Source organism: Cervus elaphus, chromosome 18 (genome assembly GCF_910594005.1).
Source record: "Cervus elaphus chromosome 18, mCerEla1.1, whole genome shotgun sequence".
Classification (NCBI taxonomy): Eukaryota; Metazoa; Chordata; class Mammalia; order Artiodactyla; family Cervidae; genus Cervus; species Cervus elaphus.
The window spans coordinates 53,454,998-53,481,892 of record NC_057832.1 but is presented as its reverse complement, the minus strand read 5'-3'; the positions used below and the strand labels follow the sequence as shown (position 1 = coordinate 53,481,892).

General features: G+C 36.3%; 1 protein-coding gene across 4 annotated transcripts in view; it reads left to right on the top strand.

Annotated features, from left to right (window-relative positions):
* The window catches only part of RELN (reelin), a 527,544-nt gene that overhangs the window by 247,896 nt on the left and 252,753 nt on the right, over positions 1-26,895 (top strand). For all 4 annotated transcript variants that reach the window (XM_043872741.1, XM_043872740.1, XM_043872739.1 and 1 more), the window contains 3 exons: positions 2,937-3,015; positions 15,464-15,560; positions 23,264-23,315. In XM_043872741.1, the coding sequence (XP_043728676.1) occupies positions 2,937-3,015; positions 15,464-15,560; positions 23,264-23,315 (228 nt within the window). The remainder of the gene's footprint in view (positions 1-2,936; positions 3,016-15,463; positions 15,561-23,263; positions 23,316-26,895) is intronic.

Genomic DNA, 26,895 nt, shown 5'->3' with positions numbered 1-26,895 from the left:
TTTCAGTCCTTTGCTGTGTGAGCAAGGGATACAGAGATGAGGAACCTCTCTGCCCCCTCTGATTCGCTGATCAGAGAGTTTGAAAGTTTGAAATCAGACTCAGGTCCAGGCTTTAACCTGAGACCTCACTGAGGAGGTGATCCAGAAGCCCAGTTTGGGCTAATGGAAGGACTTTTGAACCTGTTGCTACATTTATCCTTAGAATCCAGTTGGATCTGATCTTTCGACATAGGGTTCTAATACTGAATTTTCCCCTAAGCCTCTACCCATCATGAATAGTAGAGCATGGAGGCAATAGGCAAGGAGCTTTGAGTGTGAAAGATGTGAGATAAACTGAGTGTGAAAGCAGATCTGAGATATCTGCTTAAACTAGTGTTGTTGTTGTTCAGTTGCCAAGTTGTGTTCGACTCGTCACAGCCACAAGGGCTGCAACACACCAGGCTTCCCTGTCCCTCACTATCTCCCAGAGTTTGCCCAAGTTCATGTCTATTGAATCAGTGATGCCATCCAACCATCTCATCTTCTGTCAACCTCTTTTCCTTCTGCCTTCAGTCTTTTCCAGCATCAGGGTCTTTTCCAATGAGTCAGCCATTCGCATCAGGTGGCTAGAGTATTGGCTTAAACTAGCACTGGCTTGTAAAAAGAGAGATAATTTGGCCATTTCTTCAAAAACTAAAATGAGATTGTCTAAATAACTGGGTGCTTTGTTTAATAGCACCATGTAAAGTTGCCTCCTCTCATTTTTCTCATGATCGTTTCATTCTGACATGTATTTAGTGGGCTGCAGTTCTTGAGGCAAGATTGTACAGTGTTAATAGTACGGATTCTGGAGCCAAATAAACTGGATTTATTTCACCTCTGCCACTTGCTTGCATGATGATATTGGGCAAGTTACTTAATCTCTCTATGCCTGTTTCCTCACCTATAAAATGGAAGTAATGCTAGTACCTACCTCCTATGGTTGTTATGAGGATTAAATGAATTTGTATGTGTATATATACACATACATATATATATATATATATATATATGTATTTTTAATAATAATGTTTGGAAAGAAGGCAATACATGAACAAATAACCATAGAGACTTACCCATGCCTCTGTAAAAAATCTCTGGAAAGCAAATGACCTTTAAGAGTTAAATTTCTCATATATGACAGTGAAGACTGATTTTAAAAGCAGTTTCCTACACACACTATTTAATAAGAATGAAAAGAAATCATCCTAGCTGGCTCTAGCCTTTTCAGTTGTCTGTCACTGTGGGACTTGCAGATGGGTCAGTATTTGTCTCTTGGGCTTGCTTTCTCTTTCAACCTATAAACCCAATTAATTTATTTTTCTCTTTGGAAAATCTGCCTTGAGAAGCTCTACTTTTATGTAATGCTACAGCTTGGGGCTCCTCTTCTTTGGCACATGAACGCAAGCACTTAGAAGCATGCCTTCTGGCAGCTGAGGCAGGCTGGTGACCCACAGTGGCCCAGCCGCATCTCAGCCATATTGGGTATTTGAGAGAACGGTACCCTGTAGGCATTTCAGACACTGCATCTAATCGCTCAGGGGAATCATTAAATCACTCCCAAGCACAGAAGACATCAGTGTTCTCTCCAGTGTAAATCCATATTCTCCCTGTTGTCAAGCCTAAGGCTTTGAGTCTGAACAGCCATTTCTTTCAATACATGCTGATTCACTGGTTTTCCCGACTTCGTTATGTGCTTACCTACTGGCATACCTGGTATAAAGAGGGTGAGGGTGCCTGCAGGTGGCATTGTCACCAAAGAGAATTTGCAAGTGAACTTTCTGGTATTTGGAGGTGATATTTAATTCCTCAACCAGTTCAACAAATTATATACAAATGAACCCCCCAAAAGAGTAAAATATCACTTTTGGAAAAAATAAAAATTTTTGGTTATGTTTTATTAAACAGATCATATGATTTTTATTTTTTTAAAAAGCATGTGCAAAATGGTCTGAACAAAATTATATAGACCCAGAGAATTTATACTAGCTGAAACAAATTACCCAAGCAAACCATGGGAATCAGATGAGAAGATTTTCAAGCACCAAATTAATTTTTTACAATTTGTGTAGAAATAATTACCATTTCTCATACAACCTTAGAAAGGAGTCTACTTACATTGTAGCTGGCCATGAAATTGTTTTTACTTGTCCATCCTCTATTCAGTGGAAATATTACATACTCCACAGATTATGAAAACATTCTTTGCTCTTGGCATGGCCTGAGTTCTTCTGTAGCTTAAAAAGAAGTATTTAATACAATCTAGAGTGTAACAATAATATATTTAAGACTATGGATGGTTTTCTGCCATTCCTCCTGACTTCTAACATGACTTTATTTAGAAGTTTTACTTACTTGTGTAGATAATTTCTCCTGTGCAGCTCTGAAGGGGGAAATGTTAACAATTTGAAACACATTAAATTTAAAAAATGAGTGAATATAGGGAATGAGAAAAAGCAAGTCAGGGCAAGATGGGTAGTAAGAAAGAGAAGAGGAGATGGGTTAGTAAATAACAGCAATGTTAGCTAACAACAAATAGCCACAATGTTCTGTTCCCTTCAATGCTCTCAAGTGAGTTAGGCACTGACTTTATTCTGGATGTGTTGAGCTGTGAGGGGCAAGTCTTATATGACCTCTTCTTGTAGGCTAGTGCCAACCTTGGTCTTCCCACCTCTGTGACCTGGGTGACATTTTGGTAGAGTTCTCTTTGGGGGCTCTGGTTTCCAGACTTCTAAACAGCAGAGTTATTCTTTTACTTAGTAGTTTAGGGGCACAGTAAATGCAATCAACTACTTGTTTAAACTTCAATTTTCATTTAAAATACTGTTATTTCTCATAAATGTGGCGTATTGACTCTTTTGCATAGCTAAGTCTATTGTTTAGTGTAACCCTTTTCTAAATCTTTGTTCTTCCTTTAGCTGAAATTCATAGTGACAGTATTATCCTACGAGATGACTTTGACTCCTACCACCAAAAGGAATTGAATCCAAACATATGGTAAGTTAAAGGATCATGCCTCACTTTGGTCTGTATAAAAAGCAAAAAAAAAAAATTATGCTTCCTTTGAGTAGTTACATAAAATTAAAATGCTCTTTAGCTCTAAGTTATCAGTGAGAGTTGTTCAACTAAGGAACTGGGATTAATGTCGCCTAGAGTATGTCTATTGCCTATTCCTGACTTCTTTAAGAACTGAATCTAGGTATCCCTCAAAGCCATGGGTGTGGTCAGTTTTTTTCAGTAGTACAAGTTATTTACATAGAAAAAATGTGCCTTATTATGTCTAATAATTGCATTTATTGTTAAAGAAAAGAAGGGAAATGACTTATCTGAAACTGACAGATTATTTGAGTCATACTTCCAAATAACTTCTGTGTTATTGGATTACCGCATTTGTACTCCAGTTTTTCCTTCCAAAGCTATTTAGAGACCACCATATGGGATTTTGGAAGGCAAAGAAAGAATTAACCAAAATGTATACACTAGAAACTTGTTGAATACATAAATGGATGCATGAATTTGTTGGCAGTTTGTTGTATTTTTCTGACTTTGGAGAAATGAGTCTATCCATCGAGAGCTATAGTCAATCTGCATAATTTGAGAGAATATCTGAATATGTTATTTTCTGTGTACTAAATGTTTTGTGTACTTGAATAAGAGTTCAAGATAAATTAGAAGCTCTAATGTAATCAGGTTGTAACCAAAACCCAAGCAATATTCAAGACTACAAAGAGAATAACCACTTTATCCTCAAATGTCTGCATATGACATTAATTTCTTTTTCGTTATTTTCACTGTTCAGCAAATATCAAACAATAATTATTTTATTTATATAGTACATTAAAAAGGAATGTGGTTCCTTCTTTTGAGTAGCTTATAGTTCAGTAGAGGAGACACCTAAAACACATTTTTAAAAAGCTTATAATTCAGGATAGAAATCCTTGAGTGTAATAGAAGGTTATAAATAACATACTGCAGTTCTAGAAAGAAAGGCTGGCTCTAGTGAGAGTTTCTTGGAGAAAGTGGTCCTTAACCTGAGAATTGAAGATGACATATAGGTTTAGAGAGTGTTGATGCTTAAATACAAACAGGAACTTATGTCTTTTCTAGAAAGAAATATAGGTTTAGAGAGTATAAGTATACAAAAAAATCAGACTAGACATAGACATAAAGTCTTATGATTCATATGCCATTAAAGAGATAATTTATCAAAAAGATTTCACTTACCTCTGAACATGTTCTAAATATAAATTTCTTAAAATTAGTTGAAAATCGTTATTAAGGAAAAGCCAAAAACTTTCTAAGCACTACTTCTACCCAAGAAAAATTTTCTCATTCTCCTAACATTTGGCTTTTTTATATACCATTAATATAGATGTTATTAGATGATTTGTTTCTTTCAAGGCAAGTTCATTTGTGTCAAGCTAATTCATTTTCTTCAGTGAGTTTTCTTGACAAATACAAAATGTGACTTTTATGTGGTCCAAATTCTGTTATTTTTGAAATCAATAAAACATGATTGATTTTGCTTCACCCATTTTCATGACTGATCTGGTAGATGCTTTCTTGACCGAAGTTATAGATTTTGTGTCCCACTTACTTAACCTATGGTTTTTCCTCCTGTTTTCTAAAACCTCTTATTAACTTTAAAAAGCCATGTACTTCTGTCTTCTATCAAATATACTTCAGAGTAATTTTACTTTATCCCTTATTGACCACAATCTCCTTCATCTAGTCTCTTTACAATTAAAAAACAATAATAACAACCTAGGAAGTTCTCATCATTTGAGAGATGGCTTTGTTGAATATAAGTGGCAGAGGTTCTGAAATCAGGTCTGTCTGGGTGGACTTTCAAGCTAGCTACTTGCCAGCTGGGTATCTAAGAATAGTACAAAACTTGCTTTACCTCTCTGAGCCACATTTCTTGTCAATGAAAGTGAGCCAAGTATTTTCCTAACACCATTGTCTTAAAGTTTGATGAACCTGAAAAGGTCTGGCGCATCTCCTAATGTATTGTTGCTGCTCAGTACAATCAGTTCCCTCTCTCCCTCTCTTATTCTCTGTCTCCTACTCTACCTTTTTGTCTCCCTCCTTCCTTCCCTTTCTTTCTTCCTCCTATGGTATAGTTGCATGTTGGTCTACTTGCCTACCCTTGAGCTCAGATATGATCCCAAATCATTATTATTAAAATATTTTTCAGTCAATTTATGTAAATGATTCCCCAAGTCTTCCCTTACTGTATTCAGATCAAAAACAGACTTCAAATTAATTATATCTATGTTATTTAATATATATTAATGAAAATACAGTAGAATTATAGAGAAGGGAGAAACAAAGAGTGTTAAATATCTTAACCCCCCTTAAAGTAGACATAAGCTCCCTAAAGTTAAAAACCAATACAATCAGATATTCCAGTGAGGTATTTCCAATAACATAACAAAGATCTCTCTTGCTTTGGGCCAATATAGGCAGTTTTCAGGCTTCCCTGGTAGCTCAGTTGGTAAAGAATCCAACTGCATTGCAGGAGACCCAGGAAGATCCCCTGGAGAAGGAAATGGTAGCCCACTCCAGTATTCTTGCCTGGAGAATCCCATGGACAGAGCCCTTGGAGGGCTACAGTCCATGGTGTTGCCATGAGTTGGCAACTAAACCACCGCCACTACCAGGCAGATTCACTCTCCCAGAATCTGTTTTCTTGGTATACATAGTGACTTGCGAGTTTTGTCCCTTATCATATTGTCTTTGATTCTCTTTACCCCAATTAGAAGCCACTGAGCAGCTTTGTGAAAACCAGGAAGGGGAATCCTTACTGACAACCCATAACTTTATGGCATTGGCACACACCACCGGATAGAAAGAAGCTCAGGGTGTACTGCTTTGGGGCAAATTCCCAAGGCTCAATATATCACTCAATAATTTGTCACAAGAGAAAAGCACTCTGCTTTTATGAGCATGTTTCTTCCATGGAGTTTGAAAGTCATCATGTGCATTACTTAACTTTCAATTTTTAAGGACAAGCCAAAGGAAAAATTAAGAAACTACAGTCCCATCTGTGCAATGATGGGGAGAGAGATCAATTTAAATTTAGTCACTCATACTTTATTTGCTTCCATTGACTTCATCTAGTAAAATCAACTTTTTTCCCACTTCATTTCATATTATTATTGATATCTAAATTTCTTATCTCCTGTACAAATGACTGTACACAAAAAACAAGGAGCATAAAATGATATTACTATTATAATGAATGAATGTACCAGCCAAGTTATTATTCCAAGTGTATGACAGTGATTGGACTAGAACCAAGAAACTTTTTTACATCAACTCAGTATTGAATCTGTCTCTCTGCTTAGTTTAAATATTAGATTTGATTTTAAAATTAATAAATGTACTTAGTGAAAAATTTGATTATATTAAAAATAATAAAAATAAACCTTCTTCCCACACTAGATCTATATTCCTTCCCTCTAGAGACATCAGCTGTTACCAGTTTCTGTCAGTCCTTCCAGAAATTGTTTAGGCTTACACAAGTGTCACAGTTATGAATTCTGTCCACAAAATTGGGTATCAGAGAAATAAAACTATCTTTATTCTTTTTTTTTAACTCAATTTCTTTTCATTGTGTCCCTTCTACCAGTAGTGAAAACTTAATTTTGGTCAACTTTAGCTTCCTTTCTCCCATTTTTCTGGTGTTGTAGCTAAGTATCAGAGAGCTTATTAGTTCAAAGGCAAGGGGTAGGGTGGGGACACACCTCTTATTCCCCAGTCCTCTGTCCCTATGGATATCCACTGAATCCTCCCTGTCTCATCTAGTTTTTGGTGACTGGTCCACACAAGTAGTCTTCTCACCCATCCTAATCACTCACTCCTTGATGACGATTGCTGCATTTGATCCCTGCTTGAAGCCATGACAACTTCTGTTGCTCCCGGGCCTGGGCTGTCAATGTCTCTGTGGTGCTCTGCTGTGCTGTCATACCACGTGGTCTTTCTGCCTCCCTGAGATGCAGAGTATAGAGTCCTCCTGTGCTTTGACCCCCCCGAGGGGGTCTCCCTATGGCGCTGCCAGAGAAGTGGCCTTTTATCTCCCATTCTCTCAGCCATTTCTGTTTGCTTTGTTCAAATAAAAAATGAGAAGTAAAGTTACAAGTGAACAGCAAAACCCTTTCATGGGAATATAGTGACACCTCAGGCTTGATGAGAGTGAGGCTTCTCCACCTTAACTTTGCCCTGATGCAGGGCCACATGCAGGGTCACAACAACCTCGTCAGGTCAAATGTACCATTGAACCCAAGAGAGTGAGAGAAAGAATGTAGATAGAGCAACACTGACTTACCAGCACTGTTGATAGTTCTCCATTATCAAGTGTGTTCAGTGTGATTACACTCCTGATGATGAAGATGGTCAGTAGAGTCTTGTTCCAATCAAGACAACCCTATATCCAAAAAGAAAAAAGAAAAGAAAACATAGGAAGGACAACCTCTTATAACTAAATTTAGAAGGAAAGTAAAGACCTACAAATACACTCTATCTCAACATTTCACTTAAGCATGTTATACTTGTGTCTCAACTACCTTTTTTATAGTTTCTTTTTATGAATTAATTATTTTAGTATCATATAAACACTGTCAGTATTCCATATGAATGGTGAGAAATCTTGATTTTTTTTTAATTAAAAAGAACTACACCTAATAGCAAAAAACTTGTAACATCCCAGGTACCCATAAACAGGAGAATGGATAAAATAGTGATACATTCATACAGTGGCATGCTATTCAGAAATAAAAAGGAATAAATTATTGATAGCTGAAACAACATGGTTGAATTTCAAAAATATGTTGAATGGAAGAAGCCAGATCCAAAATAATTCTTACTGTGTGATCCTACTTACATGAAATCTAGACTAGATGATATTATCAAAAGTGCTAGTAATTAGATTAGTGATTGTTTCAGGGATGGGGAATTGACTGAGAAGGAGCATGAGGAAATTTCTGGGGTTATTAATGCATTATATATAGTATTATGAGAGCGTGGGTTACATAGATGTATACCTTTGTCAAAGCTTGAGATCCGTGTATTTCCCTGTGTAGAAATTTACCTCAGTAAAAAATTTCAACAGTAATTTTAAAAAATGAGAAAAGCTGAGAAATAAGAGACATTTATGATTCATAACTTGAGTTAAAAAGAGTTCAGAGAGACAGAGAAAGTTAAGTAAATTGAGTAATTTTTAAAAATAAGTTTTCTTAAGAGGTGTCTTTACCCTCTAAGCAATTAGAAAGTCAGGAAGAATCTTTCTTTTGGCTTACAGATTATCCCTTTAATGTTTGTTTTCTGAAGATCACAAAAGGCATCCAGAGCTATAATATCACTAGGCTATGATGTTCTAGTGGGAAATGTGAGACTGTTAGAAAACACGATGATAAATAGCAACTAGAAGACAACAGATGTTTCCCCTCCAGCACAGTAATAATAGCAGAGATGTTCTATTCAGCAGAGATCAGGGAAGAACAAGAGTCACTAATCAGAAGAAGCATCTTAGATGAGTAAGTTGTGATGCCAACAGGGATATTAGACATCAAGAAGAGAGACACAAATGAAGTTGTTTCAGGTCCTGTGGCACATGAAGACCTCTGTCAATTGGCTTATCATACAGAAAGCCCCACAGTTTACAGCTAAGGAAGCTAAAACTGTGGCCGGCATTGCAGAGTTGCTTGAATCAAGAAAAGACTAGAACATTTCCATTTTTGTATATAAAAAGATCACACTACAGAACTAGAGAAATTGAGATTACAGACTCTGCTGCATCTGATAGTCTCTTCAAAATACTAATTTATTGGAACAGTTACCTCGAAATGGAGTAAAAAGATTGGTGATTTGACTTATTAAAGTTGATTTTCTTTGAGAAAAATAATTATTTAAACAAAGACCCTAAAACAATAGAAATTTTAGTATGGGGGTGACTTAGTCTAGCTGAATCTTTATTTATTCAGTGATCAGTAGTTTAACCTGTGTAAGATAAAAGAAGTCAAGTGAGCAGTAAAATTACTTCAGAGTTCCTTAGTTTCTTGGAGCCCCCATAGAAAACAAGAACAGAGGGGACTCCATTTAGTAGACAGGTGTGAAAACTACAATATAAATGTAGTTTCCAGGTAATAAGAACAAAGTAAGTCTGATGACCAGTGTCACTGGGGAAGAAAAAAAAGTAGATAAAAGTACATCCACGTTGTTCAATGTGTTAGGGGAAGCACACTGATTGAAACCGCCCACCCTGGCCAGGCACCATAGTAACCATTTGCATGAGTTGTTTTATGACAGGAGATCGTGATAAGGAATAGGGAACTAATAAGCCACCACCAACCGGAAGAGTTCGGGAAAGGTCAAAAGGAGACACCGCGTGTCTGTCCACTTCCCAGAATCCCTCTCGCTAGCATCCATCTTGGCTGAGCGATGTGTGCGCCACCTGGAAAGACTCTGAATTAGAATGATTGGCCAAAGACTACCGGGAAACTAATCCCATCACCATAAAACCCAAGACTGCGAGCCACGCGGCAGAGCAGTTCTCCTGGGTTCCCTTACCCTCCTGCTCTCCACCTGGGTGCCCTTTCCCAATAAAATCTCTTGCTTTGTCAGCACATGTGTCTCCTCAGACAATTCATTTCTGAGTGTTAGACAAGAGCCCAGTTTTGGGCCCTGGAAGGGGTCCCCCTTCCTGCAACAAACGTACAGCTGGCCTGTGGGTGGTAAGGCTGTAAGACCTAATGGGTGAAGGGAAGCACTCACCATGGGCATCAAGGTCTGCACATCACTGCTGAAGGATTTCCAAGGGGCCTTTTGTTGTTGTTGTAATGATGACCACTTGGAATCATATCACCTAATATGTCATCTTACCTATTTGACATGGAACGTATACCTTATAAGTTTTCAGGAGATGGTGACAAAGGGAGACTGTGAATGGGTAGTAAAAGTCTGCAAAATAATATTTTATCTTATGATTTACCTTTGCCAAAACCTCTAATATATCACTGTAGTTTGGGTTGTGGAATTATAATTCAGTTTTAAGGTTTAATGGTCCAATATTCTGATCTTTTTTTAAAAGTGTACTTATTTATTTGACTGCATTGGGTCTTAGTTGTGGCAGGCAGGATCTTTAATTTTCTTTTGCAGCATGTGGGATTTTTGTTGCAGCATGTGGGATCTAGTTCCCAGACCAGGGATCAAACCCAGGCCCCCTGCGTTGCATCCAAGGAGTCTTAGCCACTGGACCACCAGGGAAGTCCCCTGATATTCTGATCTTTTGTGCATCTTTTTCTGCTTTTTCTCTTCATGACCTACCCCTTTTCTACCATCTCTCACTCTCTCTTCTCCTTTGTTAGTAACTTTTTTCTCTTATTATAACACCCTCCTCTAACCTTCTTTTTCTTGCTTCCTCCTCCTCCTTCCACTTACCCTTATGTAATTGCTCTGGGGAAAACTTCATCTACAATAGAAAGGTTAACCAGGAGGTGTCCTACTATTAAAATAAGGTGCAAATCTGGAAGCTTATTATTTCCTTCTTTAATCTCTGTTTTTTATGACAGAAATAAGAACTCACTCAATGGAATTAAATGTCAAGTACATTCGAAACAAATTAAAAAATATTTCCTCAAACAGCATGTAGTAGAATTCACCATAGTAGGAGGTCAGAATATTGCATGCAGTAGTAGGGTGATAGAAGGAATATTTTTAATCCAAATAATATTTGTCATTATAGCTGTTAACAAAGGAGAAATTAAATTTTTTAACTCCCTGATGAATAGAAATAGTTCTCTTACCTTCCTCAGTGAGAAGTAATGAGAAAGAATGAACTATAAATGGAGTTTGTCATTTTCACATTTAGAGCATGTGTTAGTTCCCTAGGAAAAAAAGTCATGACATCATTGAAGGTGATATTTTTCTCGGTCTTACAGAGTGAACTTTCCTTGCTGTTTTTCTAAAAATATTCCATATTTACAAAGAGAAGAGAATTCTTTGAGGGTTTTTCTTTTTTTTAAGCATTGTCTTTCACAAGTAAATAGTCATGCCTTTTTCCTATAAAACATCATCTCTTTGCTATAAAATATGGTCAAAAGTTGAGTGTTCTGCTTATTGAGGTTTTTTTGTTGGGTTTTTTTTTGGGGGGAGCGGAGCATAGTTGGTTGCTTATTGAGGTTTCAGTGGAAAGTACAAGGAGCTCCAGTGTCTCCAAATGAGGTCAGCTGACTGTCCAGCTCCCAGATGGCCGACAGGGTCCTGTTTACTTTGATGGATTCACCAGTCCCTCATCTGGCCTGGCCTTTCAAGTTCACACATTAGATTTTCAGCACATGCAGTGTGAGCTGTACCTAGGGGAACAGACTTGTTATCTTTGGGTCAGGAAATTATAAGAGATTTCTCTTTTCTCTTTCCATTTTTAAAGTACATTTTATAATCAGATCAAATATTAGAAGTATTTTAATATCTCTGTTCAGAAATGCTGGTGAATAGACAATTCTGACTCATAGAATACCAGACATCGCCTCCTTTAGAGGCAATAAATTACAGAGAGATAATACAATGTCCCCAGTCTTGGGGACAAACAGCATGTATCCCAAATGAGAATTTGATAACTGATTGTTGCTGAGTTTCCAGATGATTAACTTGTTTCAGCAGAGTGACTGACTAAAGGCTGAGTGATTTCACTCTGATCTAAAAAGAAGAATGAGCCATGTAATTAGACTGCTCTTGAGAAAATAGTATTTTGGTTATTTATTTATTGTTATCAGGATGATGTCACCACCAACCATTCATAAATCTCTGACTGTTCGATGGAGCCCAAGTTTCTCATTAATCCTCCTCCTCTTTCCAGTGTCCTGAAAGTCCTGTGTGAGTCTCTGTAGGACATGGGGACCGCAGGGACTCCAGGGACATTTCACTCGAGCTTCCTCTGTGCCTTCTGAACAGGGACTTTGGCACGTTTTCCAGCCTAATAATTTTAGTCAGGATTAAAAACATAATTATACCTTCAGAAATGTGCATATAATTTCTAAACAAAAACAGCTACCTAAATAATAAAAAAATAAAAACGGAGTATTGACACCAAAATAACAAGTTTCAAACTGCCAAGGAGCTTGTTAGAGTGAAAACCAAATCTTGGCTCAAAGCATTCTTTTTCTTTTATGTTTACAGTTTAACCCTACATGTGTTGGTCAACAAGTACCTGCCTTCATCCTAACTAATTCCTTTATGGTTTTGTTAGTGGAAAAAATGGTAGTATGATAATGTGTATGTAAAATAGGGATGAATTATCTAAGGATATACATGACCAAAGGAATATTGAATTTGCTTATGTACTTTAGTCCAGTAAATTCATTCTAAACATTTTCTATGAAGTCCATGACATTTCTTTTATTTTTGTACATTTGTATTAGCAAAGCAAAATACCTTATCCTATAAATGAAAAAAGCAACTTATAAGAAAAGACACTAGGTTTTCCAGTGAACTCTGATAGCAAAAATGATGACAAACATTTTTGAAATGCACATGATTTTTGTGGAATTGGAGTTTTCTCTTCCTGGCCACATTAGAGTGGAGTGGGAAGAATATTGGACAAGGAGTCAGGAAAACTGGCCTCTAGTCTCATCCTGTCATTTGTAAAATGAGGGGGTAATGAAACTCGGTGATACTTCAGATGCCCTCCAACTTGAACGCCTAATGATCTGTGAACTCTAGTAATAGAAAAGATTCATGTGGTACCTAAGCATGTGATAAATAGATTCAAGGAGAGCTCAATAAATTCAGGCTTTGCATGGTCTTTGGGAATAGCAAGCATTTCCCTTAAAATGTCTTTAAATCATACTGTTCATGAGAGTATATTTTGATGTGGGCGACTCATATGATGTGCCATGGTATTTGTCAGATTCTTATGTTCTGTTTTTCATATTGAGAAAAAGAAACGGGGGGGAGTTTCTTAGATTAGAGAAATATTCAGTATTACTTTTAAGCAGAGAAGCAATTCGTTTATAATCCTTAGCTTGGGAGTTCACATTTCCTTTTAAATTGAAAAACAAAAATCTGTTTAACTGAAATTATTTAAAACTTCCTCTTGCCATCAATCTGTGAAGAATATGTTACCTTACTTTACAGAACCCATCATTTTCTTGAACAAATTCGGTTGGGAAAACAGTTTAAATGTTATAAATAAATAGCACTTTTCTTGGTCTTTGTACCACTAAAGCTCATCACAGTGCCTATAGGTTCCTAGCACAAGTTTGTTAATTATAAGAATGAATTAATGAATGATAAATGAGTAAATACACCATTGGCAGCTAAGAGTAGATTGGATTTGACCACCCAGAGGGATGTGTTTTCAAAATAACTTACAATAAATTATGTTGACAAACCCAGTCATACTGAAAAATTCAAGCAAAGGGCATTTAAAAGACCTTGACAGGAAGCTAACAGATTTGTTTCATCAGTCCTTGGTGAAGTCATTGTGCCTCCAGGTAGCAACAATTCAGTGAGTAATAGCTGGTATTTCAAGATCTTTAAGATTCAACTAGGTACCAATGCCTTTGTTAATTTTAAGTTTCTGGAGCTATAAAGTACATCAAGGAAGAAGGTCCAGAGGGGTTGTTGAGCTAAGTGGGGAGAATGCTGTAACTGATTGCCTTTTTTGTGTGTTTTATTGGTTTTTTAACTCCTGTTATTCCACAAAATAGGAGTGGCTCTCCAAACACATCAAATATCTACTGTCTATTCACTGGTTCCCTAGTGCCAGGCTATAGGTACCTATGTTAGAATCATGTTTAAACAATATACAGATATCTAGGCTACACCTGAATCCTATTTAACCTAAACTGTGGGTGATGGGGATTTGAAATACATGTGTTTATACAGATACTATTTTCCTGATATACAGTTGATTTGGGAACTGCTGATCAATATTTATAAATAGAATAAATTTATAAATTTATTTGAGAATTCAAATATCAGGCCTCGGACTTTACACCAACAGTGATGCTTTCAGTTTAGAATCACTGGAGGAAAATGGCAGATAGTCCATGTGAGGGTTGAACAATCTTTTAATTTCTCTCCGACAAAGCTTATTTTTCTTCTGAGTCATTTAACAATGCCTTGGAGCACAAATAATCCTCATCTATCACTAAGAAGCCCACTATGATTTTGATGCTTCTTCTATGTACTTCAAAATCACACTCCTTGGGAAAAATTAATGTATAGTTTTAAGAATAGAAAAACAGTAGTAAAAAGTTCATGTAACAGATTCTCTGTGGGGGGAAAAAAACCTAACGTACCTGTTATGGATGAAAATGTTGGAAATCCATAATAAAAATAGTTAAAACTTATGCTAACACTTGTATCATGCTTGCTCTGTTTGAAGTGTGCCAGGCTCTATTTGAAGTGCTTTAGACCTCAAGCCTTAGGGCTTCCCTGATAGCTAAGTTGCTAAAGAATCCACCTGCAATGCAGGAGACCCCGGTTCAGTTCCTGGGTCAGGAACATCTGCTGGAGTAGGAATGGGCTACCCACTCCAGGATTCTTGTGTTTCCCTTGTGGCTCAGCTGCTAAAGAATCTGCCTGCAATGTGAGAGACATGGGTTCAATCCCTGGGTTGGGAAGATCCGCTGGAAAAGGGAAAGGCTACCCACTCCAGTATTCTGGCCTGGAGAATTGTATGGACTATACAGTCCATGCGGTCCCAAAGAGTGGACACGACTGAGCGACTTTCACTTTTCACATCGTGCCAAGCATAAGATGGTGAACAAGAGACATATTCGTTGCACCATGAAGCTACTACTGTGTCTCTTCTAACATAAAGGATATTTTATTAGAATGTTTCTTTACAGTAATCAAGCAAAGATTTCAGTCTACTAAGATATGAGATACTACCATTTAAAATTCCATGTCAGAAGTGTTTATTTTTAAAAAATCAAAGCTTCTTGACATTGCTGATCTTCTTTGTGTGGAAATACAGCTCAAAAGATAATATTTTTTCCGTGCAGTTCACATGTAGGAAATATGTCTATTTATTTGCCAAGTTTTTACTTACTGTGCTTCTGCCTCTTTGCTTTATGAGCTTCGTGGTATCCTTTCGTACCTTTGTCCTCTTCCTCTCTGAGTAGGACTTTCTGCTCCTTCTTTTCTCTGAGATTAGCAAACAACTGAAAGGGCCTGATACAACAGTCTTCAAAATGTAAATAGGAGAAGAGTAAAGAGAAGTGTGGCCTGGCATGCTGTGATTCATGGGGTCGCAAACAGTCGGACACGACTGAGCGACTGAACTGAACTGAACTGAACTTGTCACAATACAAAATACCATTACCTACCTGGAAATGTTGATTTCAACTGAATAGCAATGTCTATTACATCTTTTGAGTGATAAACCGCTCTGTGCTACTTAGTTCACAGACTGAGGTTATGCTCTGTGTTCCCATAGGGTGGAATGTAACAACTGTGAGACTGGAGAGCAGTGTGGTGCAATTATGCATGGCAATGCTGTCACCTTCTGTGAGCCATATGGTCCAAGAGAACTGGTAAGTATGTGCTATTTATGTACTTTATTCCAAATACACTTTACTGAGTTTTCTTTGCAACAAAGATTTTCCTACGCAATTCCAATTCAAATGAAAATGTGTGGTATTACTTATGAGTCCTATTGCAAATATCTCAAAATTAGGTGGAGTGATTTTAGTTTATTTTCAAATGTAAAAAATAAAGAATTTAGTAAAAAAAAATTGGCAGCCTCAATGGATCTCATATGATTATACGGCTTTTTAAAAATATGGGTGTGACATGCATGACATAGGATATTTTCAAGAGACAGGTATTCTATATATAATATCTACATAATTTTGTTACTTTATAAGTCCTTGTATAAAGCTTTACTTTTATACTTCTTATCTCCTTGCAATCGAAAAATGTTAGATGAGCAGTTTTATCACATTATTTTTACACTTTGTTTCCTAATCACCTAGAAATTTTAATGAAATATTTAAAGTGAAAGAGCAGACTAAATAAACTAAATAAATAAATTTTTGTTTGGTTTATGCCAAATTGTTTGATAGTAGGTTACTTTAATTTAGATTATTAGACTTTGTTTGCCAAAAATAAGTCCTTGGATCATGTGTAAAATGCAACATGAGCATTCTAAAATTGAAAGCAATTAAATCACTGGCCATCAAATATGACTAATGAGCCTTTTGTTATCACGTGGTACTTCTTTCTGTCACCAAGACTACATTCATTTCACATTCTTGAAAAAGAATGTATTCTTTTTCTTGAAAAAGCCAATTGTTGTCTTACACTTCAAGCTCAGTTTCTTTGCACCTAATGTTCTTTCTGCAGCATCTCTTATGCGTTGCCTTTCAACTTGAGTTTCAATGCCTCTGTTTTTTTCTCCTACATCTTCCTTATCATGGAGCTTTTAGTAACAAGTTGTATTTTTCAACCCTCCATCATACATTTTGTTTCAAGTTCATTAATTGTAAAAGTGGCCAGAAGACTGCCTTCCACTTTAAAAAGGAGGGAAAAAACCTAACTAGGTAATTAAAGGAAGATTTAGTTGTCAAATGGTGAAAGTCAATTAATTTTTATAACATGGTTCTTATTTTATGCTGCTTGAATACCCCTTTCATGGCAATAGATAAATTTAATTTATTAAACATACAAGCTTCAGAACGTTGATAAATTGAAGAGTTTTTAGTTGAAATTAGAACACAAACAGAATTAATTGGATGCAAATTAAAATAATAGGTACTCATAATTCAAGTCTTACAAGGTGTTATAATATTCCTGCAAAACAAATGTGACTCTGTAGTGAAAGTCTTCTTGAAAAAAATAGATTTGCTAGTACATCTTAAATAATGTACCATGACTGAATTAATTATCTATAAACCTTAAAACAAAATTAAATTTTTGTCATAGTTAATTGAGCTTAGAATAAATGCCCATTTTAGAATGTCCTCCCCATTCAGTAATATTTCAGGAAATGCTTGGCAAATTCTTTTTTGTTTCTAATTAATGAGAAACAAACATATCTAAGAATATAATGCCAAAATTCATATTTCTATAGCATAGAGACTGAAGTATCTAGTTTATCTGATTCCAGGTATATTTAATTGTGATAGTTTCACTATATTCCAGTATATTGACTATTAGAGTTTATATGCTCAGTGGGCTAGTTTTGAATTGTATTATATAATTAATTTAAGATTAGCTTTTCAACCAAGAAGGAAAATATTCAAAATAATTATCTTCACCCAAAAAATTAAAAAACATACACAGATTTATGTTTACATCATAAGTATTTCCCTAATATGAGTTGTGTTGTAGACTCGTAGGGAACAAAATGAAGATTCATTAACAAAGATAAGAATGGCATCCACATTTTATACACTGACAACTTCCAGTTTCCAGTTATTTTTATACTGTATTGGTATCCTAGGAGCAAAAATATATATTGTATCCAAGTTGTGTTTACAGAAGAAAGATCAATCAAAAGAAAAGTGACGAATTCAGTTGTCAGTTAACTTGCTATTATCCACTAAAATTCAAATATTTGCACAGCACTTCAAAACTGGATCCAGTAAAAACTGTTGTGCATGAGAACTGATGAAAGTTATCAGCCCCCAAATATCACTTTTAAAAGTAGATATGTATACTTTAAAATTTTTCATAAATCCAGTTCTTACTGAAATTGTGAAACAAAGAACCATAGATCAAGGCAAAGAACCTTGGTAGGCCTTATTTTTTAAATGCCTAAAAGAGCATTTCCATTTTGTGAATTTAGTCAAATGGCCATTTCATTTCAATAAAAGCCAAGGCCTGTGAGAGGAGGGATCTGCTACCACATGGGCATACTGTGCGTTTGTGTTCCCACTGCTTCTCTGCTGCGCAAGCCTCGTGTGTTTCATTACCTCAGTGAAGTCTCCGGATTTCAGGGGGCGGCGCTAACTTGATTCATTTTGCTAGTCTGAATTGAAGGTAATGAGAAATTCATTTACCCACTCCTCTAAGAAAAAATCTGCTCTCTCAGAGCTTAAAATAAAATAAGTTATGTTACTCTCCATCTTTTAAAAAATAAATTATTTACTCAATTTTTCTCTCTTATTTGGAAATGTGTTTTAGTTACAATGAGGAGTTTGTGCTAAAACAGGATTAAATTCAGTAACAATTTGTGGGGAAGAAGTGTAGAATGAACAGCTTCAGCCTGCAGTGAATTCTTCAGATTCATTTAGTGAACATACTGCTTTTCTATAATTTGGAGTTCATTTGATAATTTAAGAACAGTGAGATTTGGTAGTGAAAATGTTCTCTCTCTGATGTTCATAGTCACTGTAATAAATCATCAAAATCTCTTTAAGAGGTCCTTTAGTTTTCAGAAAGGCTGATGTAATAACTTTGCGGACTGAAATTATGTATTTGAACTCAAGAATAATAAATAATTTATAATATCCAAATGTAAATACAGGTGAATAGATTTTATAGGCAGTGCTTTATTGGTTTTTTTTTTTCTTTCTCTTCATCTTTCCTATCCTTTCTTGTAGCTGACAATTTTACTAATAAACTAAATTGGGTCAAGGTAAAGGAATGAGAGTCAATCATTCCAACAGTCCTTAGCTTCCCTGGTGAAGAAAACAAAAAATGGAATCAATGACTAATCAGTCTAGGGTCACCCTCAGTTAGCACATGTAATTTGAAATTTGGCACTATTTCAAGTGATTTACTGTTTACTAGCAGAGGTCACAGCTGTGAAACTTGATCATCCAGGTGACAGAAGCATCATTTATTACACCCTCAGGATAAGTATCAAAGACTCTCTCATATATTTAATGCACTAGCAATAGCAATAACTGTGGTGCTTTCAGCTTATATAATGCCATACCATTGTTTCAAAGAACTTACATTCAGGAGTGTTTCATAACTCATCTGGGAATTACTCAATTACATAAAATCAGAGGAGGAAAAGTGCATTCATTGAATTTTTGTGAAAAATTTAAAAATTTTCTAAATGCCTCTTTGGACTTTAAAATCAAATTTTCCAAGTGGAAACCCCTGAGGGTAAGTAGCTACTCTAAAAGTTATGGAGGAGGGGAAAAAACAGATTTCTTTTAACCTTGAGGCATTTGGTTCTGTCCAAGGCATCCATGAGACATTTAGTCTCTGAAACATCTGGTAGATACCAAAAGGTCCTTGAGATTTGGTCTGTCTAAAACGTCCATGAGCTTGTTTGGTCTACGTTAAACGGTTTAGGACACGACCAAATATCATGGACTTTTTGTAGTGGACCGAATGTCTTTTGGACATTTTAGACAGGACCAAACGTCTGCTAACCTCTTTTAAAGATATCTTGAAAAGGAACTAGTATTTTTGTTATCTAAAGAAAGTTCTCAGTTCAGTTCAGTTCACTCGCTCAGTCATGTCTGACTCTTTGCGACTCCATGAATCACAGCACGCCAGGCCTCCCTGTCCATCACCAACTCCCAGAGTTTACTCAAACTCATGTCCACTGAGTCGGTGATGCCATCCAGCCATCTCATCCTCTGTCATCCCCTTCTTCTCCTGCCCCCATTCCCTCCCAGCATCAGGGTCTTTTCCAATGAGTCAACTCTTCGCATGAAGTGGTCAAAGTATTGGAATTTCAGCTTCAGCATCAGTCCTTCCAATGAACACCCAGGACCGATCTCCTTTAGGATGGACTAGTTGGATCTCCTTGAAGTCCAAGGGACTTTCAAGCGTCTTCTCCAACACCACAGTTCAAAGCATCAATTTTTCGGCACTCAGCTTTCTTCACAGTTCAGCTCCCACATCCATACATGACCACTGGAAAAACCACAGCCTTTCTAAATGGACCTTTGTTGACAATGTAATGTCTCTGCTTTTTAGTATGCTGTCTAGGTTGATCATAACTTTCCTTCCAAGGAGTAACTGTCTTTTAATTTCATGGCTGCAGTCACCATCTGCAGTGATTTTGGAGCCCAAAAGAAATATATTCTGACACTATTTCCACTGTTTCCCCATCTATTTGCCACAAAATGATGGGAACAGATGCCATGATCTTAGTTTTCTGAATGTTGAGCTCTTAAGCCAACTTTTCCACTCTCCTCTTTCACTTTCATCAAGAAGCTTTTTAGTTCCTCTTCACTTTCTGCCATAAGGGTGGTGTCATCTGCATATCTGAGGTTATTGATATTTCTCCCGGCAATCTTGATTTCAGCTTGTTGCTTCATCCAGCCCAGCATTTCTCATGATGTACTCTGCATATAAGTTAAATAAGCCGGGTGACAATATACAGCCTTGATGTACTCCTTTTCCTATTTGGAACCAGTCTGTTGTTCCATTTCCAGTTCTAACTGTTGCTTCCTGACCTGCATATAGGTTTCAAGAGGCAGGTCAGGTGGTCTGGTATTCCCATCTCTCTCAGAATTTTCCACAGTTATTGTGATCCACACAGTCAAAGGCTTTGGCGTAGTCAATAAAGCAGAAATAGATGTTTTTCTGGAACTCTCTTGCTTTTTCGATGATCCAGCGGGTGTTGGCAATTTGATCTCCGGTTCCTCTGCCTTTTCTAAAACCAGCTGGAACATCTGGAAGTTCACGGTTCATGTATTGCTGAAGCCTGGCTTGGAGAATTTTGAGCATTACTTTACTAGCATGTGAGATGAGTGCAATTGTGTGGTACTTTGAGCATTCTTTGGCATTGCCTTTCTTTGGGGTTGGAATGAAACCTGACCTTTTCCAGTCCTGTGGCCACTGCTGAGTTTTCCAAATTTGCTGGCATATTGAGTGCAGCACTTTCACAGCATCATCTTTCAGGATTTGAAATAGCTCAACTGGAATTCCATCACTTCCACTAGCTTTGTTTGTAGTGATGCTTTCTAAGGCCCACTTGACTTCACATTCCAGGATGTCTGGCTCTAGGTGAGTGATCACACCATCGTGATTATCTGGGTTGTGAAGATCTTTTTTGTACTGTTCTTCTGTGTATTCTTGCCACCTCTTCTTAATATCTTCTGCTTCTGTTAGGGCCATACCATTTCTGTCCTTTATCAAACCCATCTTTGCATGAAATGTTCCCTTGGTATCCCTAATTTTCTTGAAGAGATCTCTAGTCATTCCCATTCTGTTGTTTTCCTCTATTTCTTTGCATTGATCACTGAGGAAGGCTTTCTTATCTCTCCTTGCTATTCTTTGGAACTCTGCATTCAAATGGGAATATCTTTCCTTTGCTCCTTTGCTTTTCGCTTCTCTTCTTTTCACAGCTATTTGTAAGGCCTCCTCAGACAACCATTTTGCCTTTTTGCGTTTCTTTTCCATGGGGATGGTCTTGATTCCTGTCTCCTGTACAATGTCACGAACTTCCATCCATAGTACATCAGGCACTCTGTCAGATCTAGTCCCTTAAATCAATTTCTCACTTCCACTGTATAGTCATAAGGGATTTGATTTAGATCATACTGAATGGTCTAGTGGTTTTTCCTACTTTCTTCAGTTGAAGTCTGAATTTGGCAATAAGGAGTTCATGATCTGAGCCACAGTCAGCTCCCGGTCTTGTTTTTGCTGACTGTATAGAGCTTCTCCATCTTTGGCTGCAAAGAATATAATCAATCTGATTTTGGTGTTGACCATCTGGTGATGTCCATGTGTAGAGTCTTCTCTTGTGTTGTTGGAAGAGGGTGTTTGCTATGACCAGTGCGTTTTCTTGGCAAAACTCTATTTCTTTTCCCTAAGAAAGTTCTATTAGTGCCGTTTTCTCTAATGACTCTGGTGAGAGGAGGGGAATAGCAAACAGAATTCTGGACTTGGTGGGCCAGTTTTCTCTTAAATAATTTGTAATAATGAAAGATTTAAATAGAGAATTTCATCTGATACCCTGACACCAGTGATTCTTGCAATGGTAAAACTAAATTAGGAGCTGATACCCATACTGATCTCTAGATAACTTATAAAACGGTCTCTCTTGCCCTCCCCTTTGTTACCTTTTCTGTTTCTTCATGAATTTTAAAGCCACATAATTAAAACATACACTCCAACACCACTTTCCAAATTGTGTTTTAGAAATGGAAAGCACAATTTGACCTTTTGATATTCACATCTCAGCTGAATTCTGGCACTTCAAGAAGTTTATTCACTGTTTGTCCACCAGTTCCCACAGTGATTCATGAATTGGGTATCTCTTTACCCTTCTGCCATGGTGGACTTCATCATATGGGGGCTACAAAGTTCAGGAGTATTATTATGACATTTAAGAAGACTACTCCTTCTGCCATGTTTAAAACATAGTTATCTACTTCCTATTTTATTGGGTGCAGTCATGGGAGGCATCCCATACCTTAGCTCATGGGATCAGAAACCCAACAAGAGTCACTGAAAATGAGAACCAAAAGAAAAAAGAAAGAAGATGAGAACCTTATTTCTCACCTTACTTGAACTGGTATGGGTCAAAGTAACTGCTCCATAGAATGAATGAAATAGTGACTGAACAAACAAATGAATTAAAAAAATAAATTTTTTTAAAATTTTAATTTATTTAAAATTAAATTAGGTACCATTCCGTTTCCAGGAAGGGGAATGCTATTTAGGCATGCTTTTTCATGAAACTAAAGGAAAATAATAGCAATGTGTTGGAAGAGTATTTTTACTCCTATAATTTGATTATTTGGGAGAGGGGGTAACAGTTTTATTGAAAAATAATCCTCATATGCTACAATTAATTTGTTTAAAGTATACAATTCAAGGTTTTCACCTTAATCACAAAATTATATAGCCATTACTACAATCAATTTTAGAACATTTTTATCATCCTCCAAAGAAATTCTGCATCTTTTACCTGTTGTAACTTTATTTACTTTTCAAAGTATTCCTACTCTTCTCATATGTTTTAATTTTGGTCCCAGTTTTTGTTTGGTCAATTTTTAATGACATTTTTATGGGCCCCAGGCCTATTGATGAGGAATGAGAGAAGGTGCAGTGAGTAGAGGGGGCTATGTTAAGTGCCTGGTAAATTACACTAAGAAGCATTTTAAACAAGACCCTGAGAAATGTACTAGGAGTGCCTAAGTGAGGATCTCCCAGAGAAACACAAAACATTGACAGAAACAAGCTAATCACTGGATAAATATAACCTTTGTTTATGGCTCCTTTCCGTCCTCTAATTTTTACTCTCCCTCCTCCTGAATCTTTTACCTCTTTATCCTGCTCTTTATCTTGTCTGATTTTGGTGTATTCCTTTTTCTAGATTACCACAAGCCTTAATACAACAACAGCTTCTGTCCTCCAGTTTTCCATTGGTAAGTGTTGTTAGCAATTAAGCAATTTAACTTGGAAATGTTTGTTTTAATCAAAGTGTTCCAGCAGGATTATGGTGCCAAATGCTTTTAGATTTAGAGAAGAGTAAGTCTTAACACTGCAGTAAATAATGTAAAACATTTTTAAACTGAAATAAAAAAATTTTAAATGCAATTCTCACTTCTCTCTGGCAGCGAGTGGAATGTAAAAACAATCCGGGTACCAAAACATTTTAAAGGTATTACATGTACATTTTGAATGTACTGGATTATTATATTACACAGAATGACCTTACTAATAATGTTTTTCTCAGATTAAGATTGAAATCTGTTAAATTTCCTGCATTCTTACTGAATGATAGTAGAAAAGATTATTTATTTATGGCTGAGAGAAACCAATTAAAGCTTCATGTTTGACATAAGTAATCTATGTTTAATTAATTCACACACCAATAATTTAAAAATAACTGTATCTAGCAATATTTCTTTTAGGTGCTTTGTATTTGAGCTAAAAATTTCTACACAAAGCATTCAGTAAAATAAGGTTATCTTTTGGACAAGTGTGTATAGTTTTGCTGTTACATTATTTTCCATTTGAATTTTCAGAGTTGTATATTAATAAATAACATGTGTGTTTCCAAAGGGAATATTCTAAGTAAAGAAAGATACTGCCTTCCAGATGGGGGCTAATTTTTGGTCTTGGTTTTATAACATGGACACCTCCTAGCTTCTCCCCATGACGTGAAGACTGCTGACAGCCTTGCCTCTGAGATAGCACCCTCCACTTTCGACCATCTTCATTGTCACGTCTTTGGGGATCCCCCACTAGTGAGAGAACTGTTTCCTTACTGTGCTTCTAGTCCTAATTGCAGAACAGTGCTCTTGCAGCCCACTGTAGTTGATTTCCTAAGAGCCATTTTCTTTAAGTCGTGTGGTTGTCATTTTTCCCTCAGGTTGCCCCCTTTCAGTTTCTGTTAGGTATACCGTGAACCTGCTTGTTTACATTTTGGACTCTTCTCTTCTCACATTGATAGCATTACCTCCAGCAATTTACTAACTACTCAGAGGTCCTTATGTGGTCATAAGGAAAGCATTAACAAAAAAAAACTAATAAGGTTTTTGGTAGGAAGGGTTTTTTGATCTATTAGCAAGTATATAATAAATTTTCTATAATGAGCATATAATACTTCTATAATCAGAAAAAAGAGCTCATTTTTTTGAGCTATTGTAGTCTTGTAGTGCTACAAAAACAGAATTTTTTTTCAATTGTAGCATGATAGGCTAGTGTAACTTAGAGATTCTTAACCAGAATAAATGTGTTTAAATTCATTATACTACTATTATAAAATATAAGCTAGATTTTTTTATTTATCAATAGTCTGAGCATGTATTAATAATAATTAATATATTAATTTCAGATATTATCTTTAAGCATTTAAAGAACACAAGAGAATCCTCTTTTAAAATATATGCTCACAATTCTACTATATTTAAACTTTATTCAAGGTAGCAGAGATCCAGCACCGATTAAATTATCCCTCCTTCAAGGGAAAAAAGATCTTTTTTTTATTAATAGTGAGGAGTATACTTTTGAGCCAACATAGATTCATTTCCTCACCTTTCAATAGCTGAGAAAGGAATGTTTATCAGAGAATAAAGAGTTTGGTGCCTGAGACCCAAAACCCAGAACAAGCACCATGCCCAAAGGCTTGAGACTAGACCCAAAAAAACTTGAAGAATCATTGATTTCTCCACAAGTCAAAGGGCTATAGCCCAGCAGGCCAGAGTGTTGCTTGTATTATAAAAAGCATGGATTTGAATCCTAGGCTAGAAGACTGGAAGAGTAACAGAATCAGAGAATTACAAAAAGATGGATAGATAGATAGGTATGTCAAGTTTTTAACTAAAAAGATACACTTCGGTATTTTTTAGAAAGTTTGGAATCAAAAGTGAAATTTTAGCATGTCATTGTATGGAAATGATATAAAATATTTAGTTAAATTATAATTTACTGCTTAGTGAGTTCATCAGGGAATTTGCTTACTGCCTTTTGAGGATAAAAATTCTTGAGAACTAAGAAGTATTAAGGTAGCTGAGAAGCAGTATAGTGGCAAACCATTAGCTGTGTGATGTATGGTCTTATGTGGTAAATAGGTATAACAAACAGAACTTTCCCGAAATGATTTTGTGTATCTCGTGATGAGTGCTTGGAGTACTATTGTTCTGTTTGTGTTTATGGTGTGAGGACTAGACTGGGGCACACAGAGAAATTACAGACACATCATAATTGTATATATTCATCCTGAGTTTTACAAGCCCACAGTAACCAAATACCAAAGTAGCAGCCTCAGCCTAGTAGCATTGCATTTATATTCTGTTCAAAATTTTTATTAAGTGTGTTATAAAAAACACAGTATGTACACAGTTCAATGTTTATATTTATTTGTGTCTTGTGAAGCTTTCCAAGTATGTTCTAATAGTATAGTTAAATATGATAAGTCAGATTTAGAGTCACTTCTTAAGAAGTCCTCTGGGATGTTAAATTTTCATTGTATATTCTGATGATTCAGATATAATAGAGACCATTTTCTAGGGGATTGTTATTATTTATGGCCTCAGTAATAAATTATGGCTATATAACCATAACTGAATAAATTATTGCCTTGATATATTTTTTCCATTTATTTTTATTAGTTGGAGGCTAATTGCTTTACAATATTGTAGTGGTTTTTGTCATACATTGACATGAATTAGCCATGGATTTACATGTATTCCTCATCCCGATCCCCCCTCCCACCTCTCTCTATACCCGATCCCTCTTGGTCTTCCCAGTGCACCCAGGCCCGAGCACTTGTCTCATGCATCCAACTGCCTTGATATTTTTATATTGCTCTTGTAAACATTTTTAATTACATTATAAGCATTATCCAAGAGAGTCCCAAGTACCTGGTCTTTAATTACTAAGGAGTGTCTTAATAAACTCTTGTCATGTCAATTATTAGCACCAATGCTATGCCAGTGTATCTTTATAAATACACGCACGCACATGCGTGCACACACACACACACACACACACACAGATTACAGACTGTCTTCACCAAATGAATTTTTAAGTTAAAGCATCCTGAAAACACAATCCTAAAGTTGAAATTTACTAGGTTAACAATAGCTAAATTGTCTTGAAAGATGTCCTAAAATATTCTTAGAACAACTTCTCATTTTTCCATTCCAGTGAAAGATCTCATATCCATTTCTGTGCTAGTCATCGATCTGCTACAATCCTCACTTGATTCATTAGATTCAACTGGTGGAATTTATGGCTGTAGCCATAGGGGCACTTACCTATTTCCTTTAGATTTCCTCTGAGACAGGAAGAAAAATTTGAGATGATGCCCTTACAAACCATTATTTTATAAGTTCCTCCAAACTCTGTTTTTCCAAGCAGGATCCTGGGTCCAGGGGAAGTACTAGTAGTGCTTTGGATTCATTATTCACTTAACAGAATTTCAGTGAGTATTTGCTGTCTCCTTAGGCTTTTCTGGGTTAATGTTGACTATGGAAAGACCAAAAAAATGAGAAAACA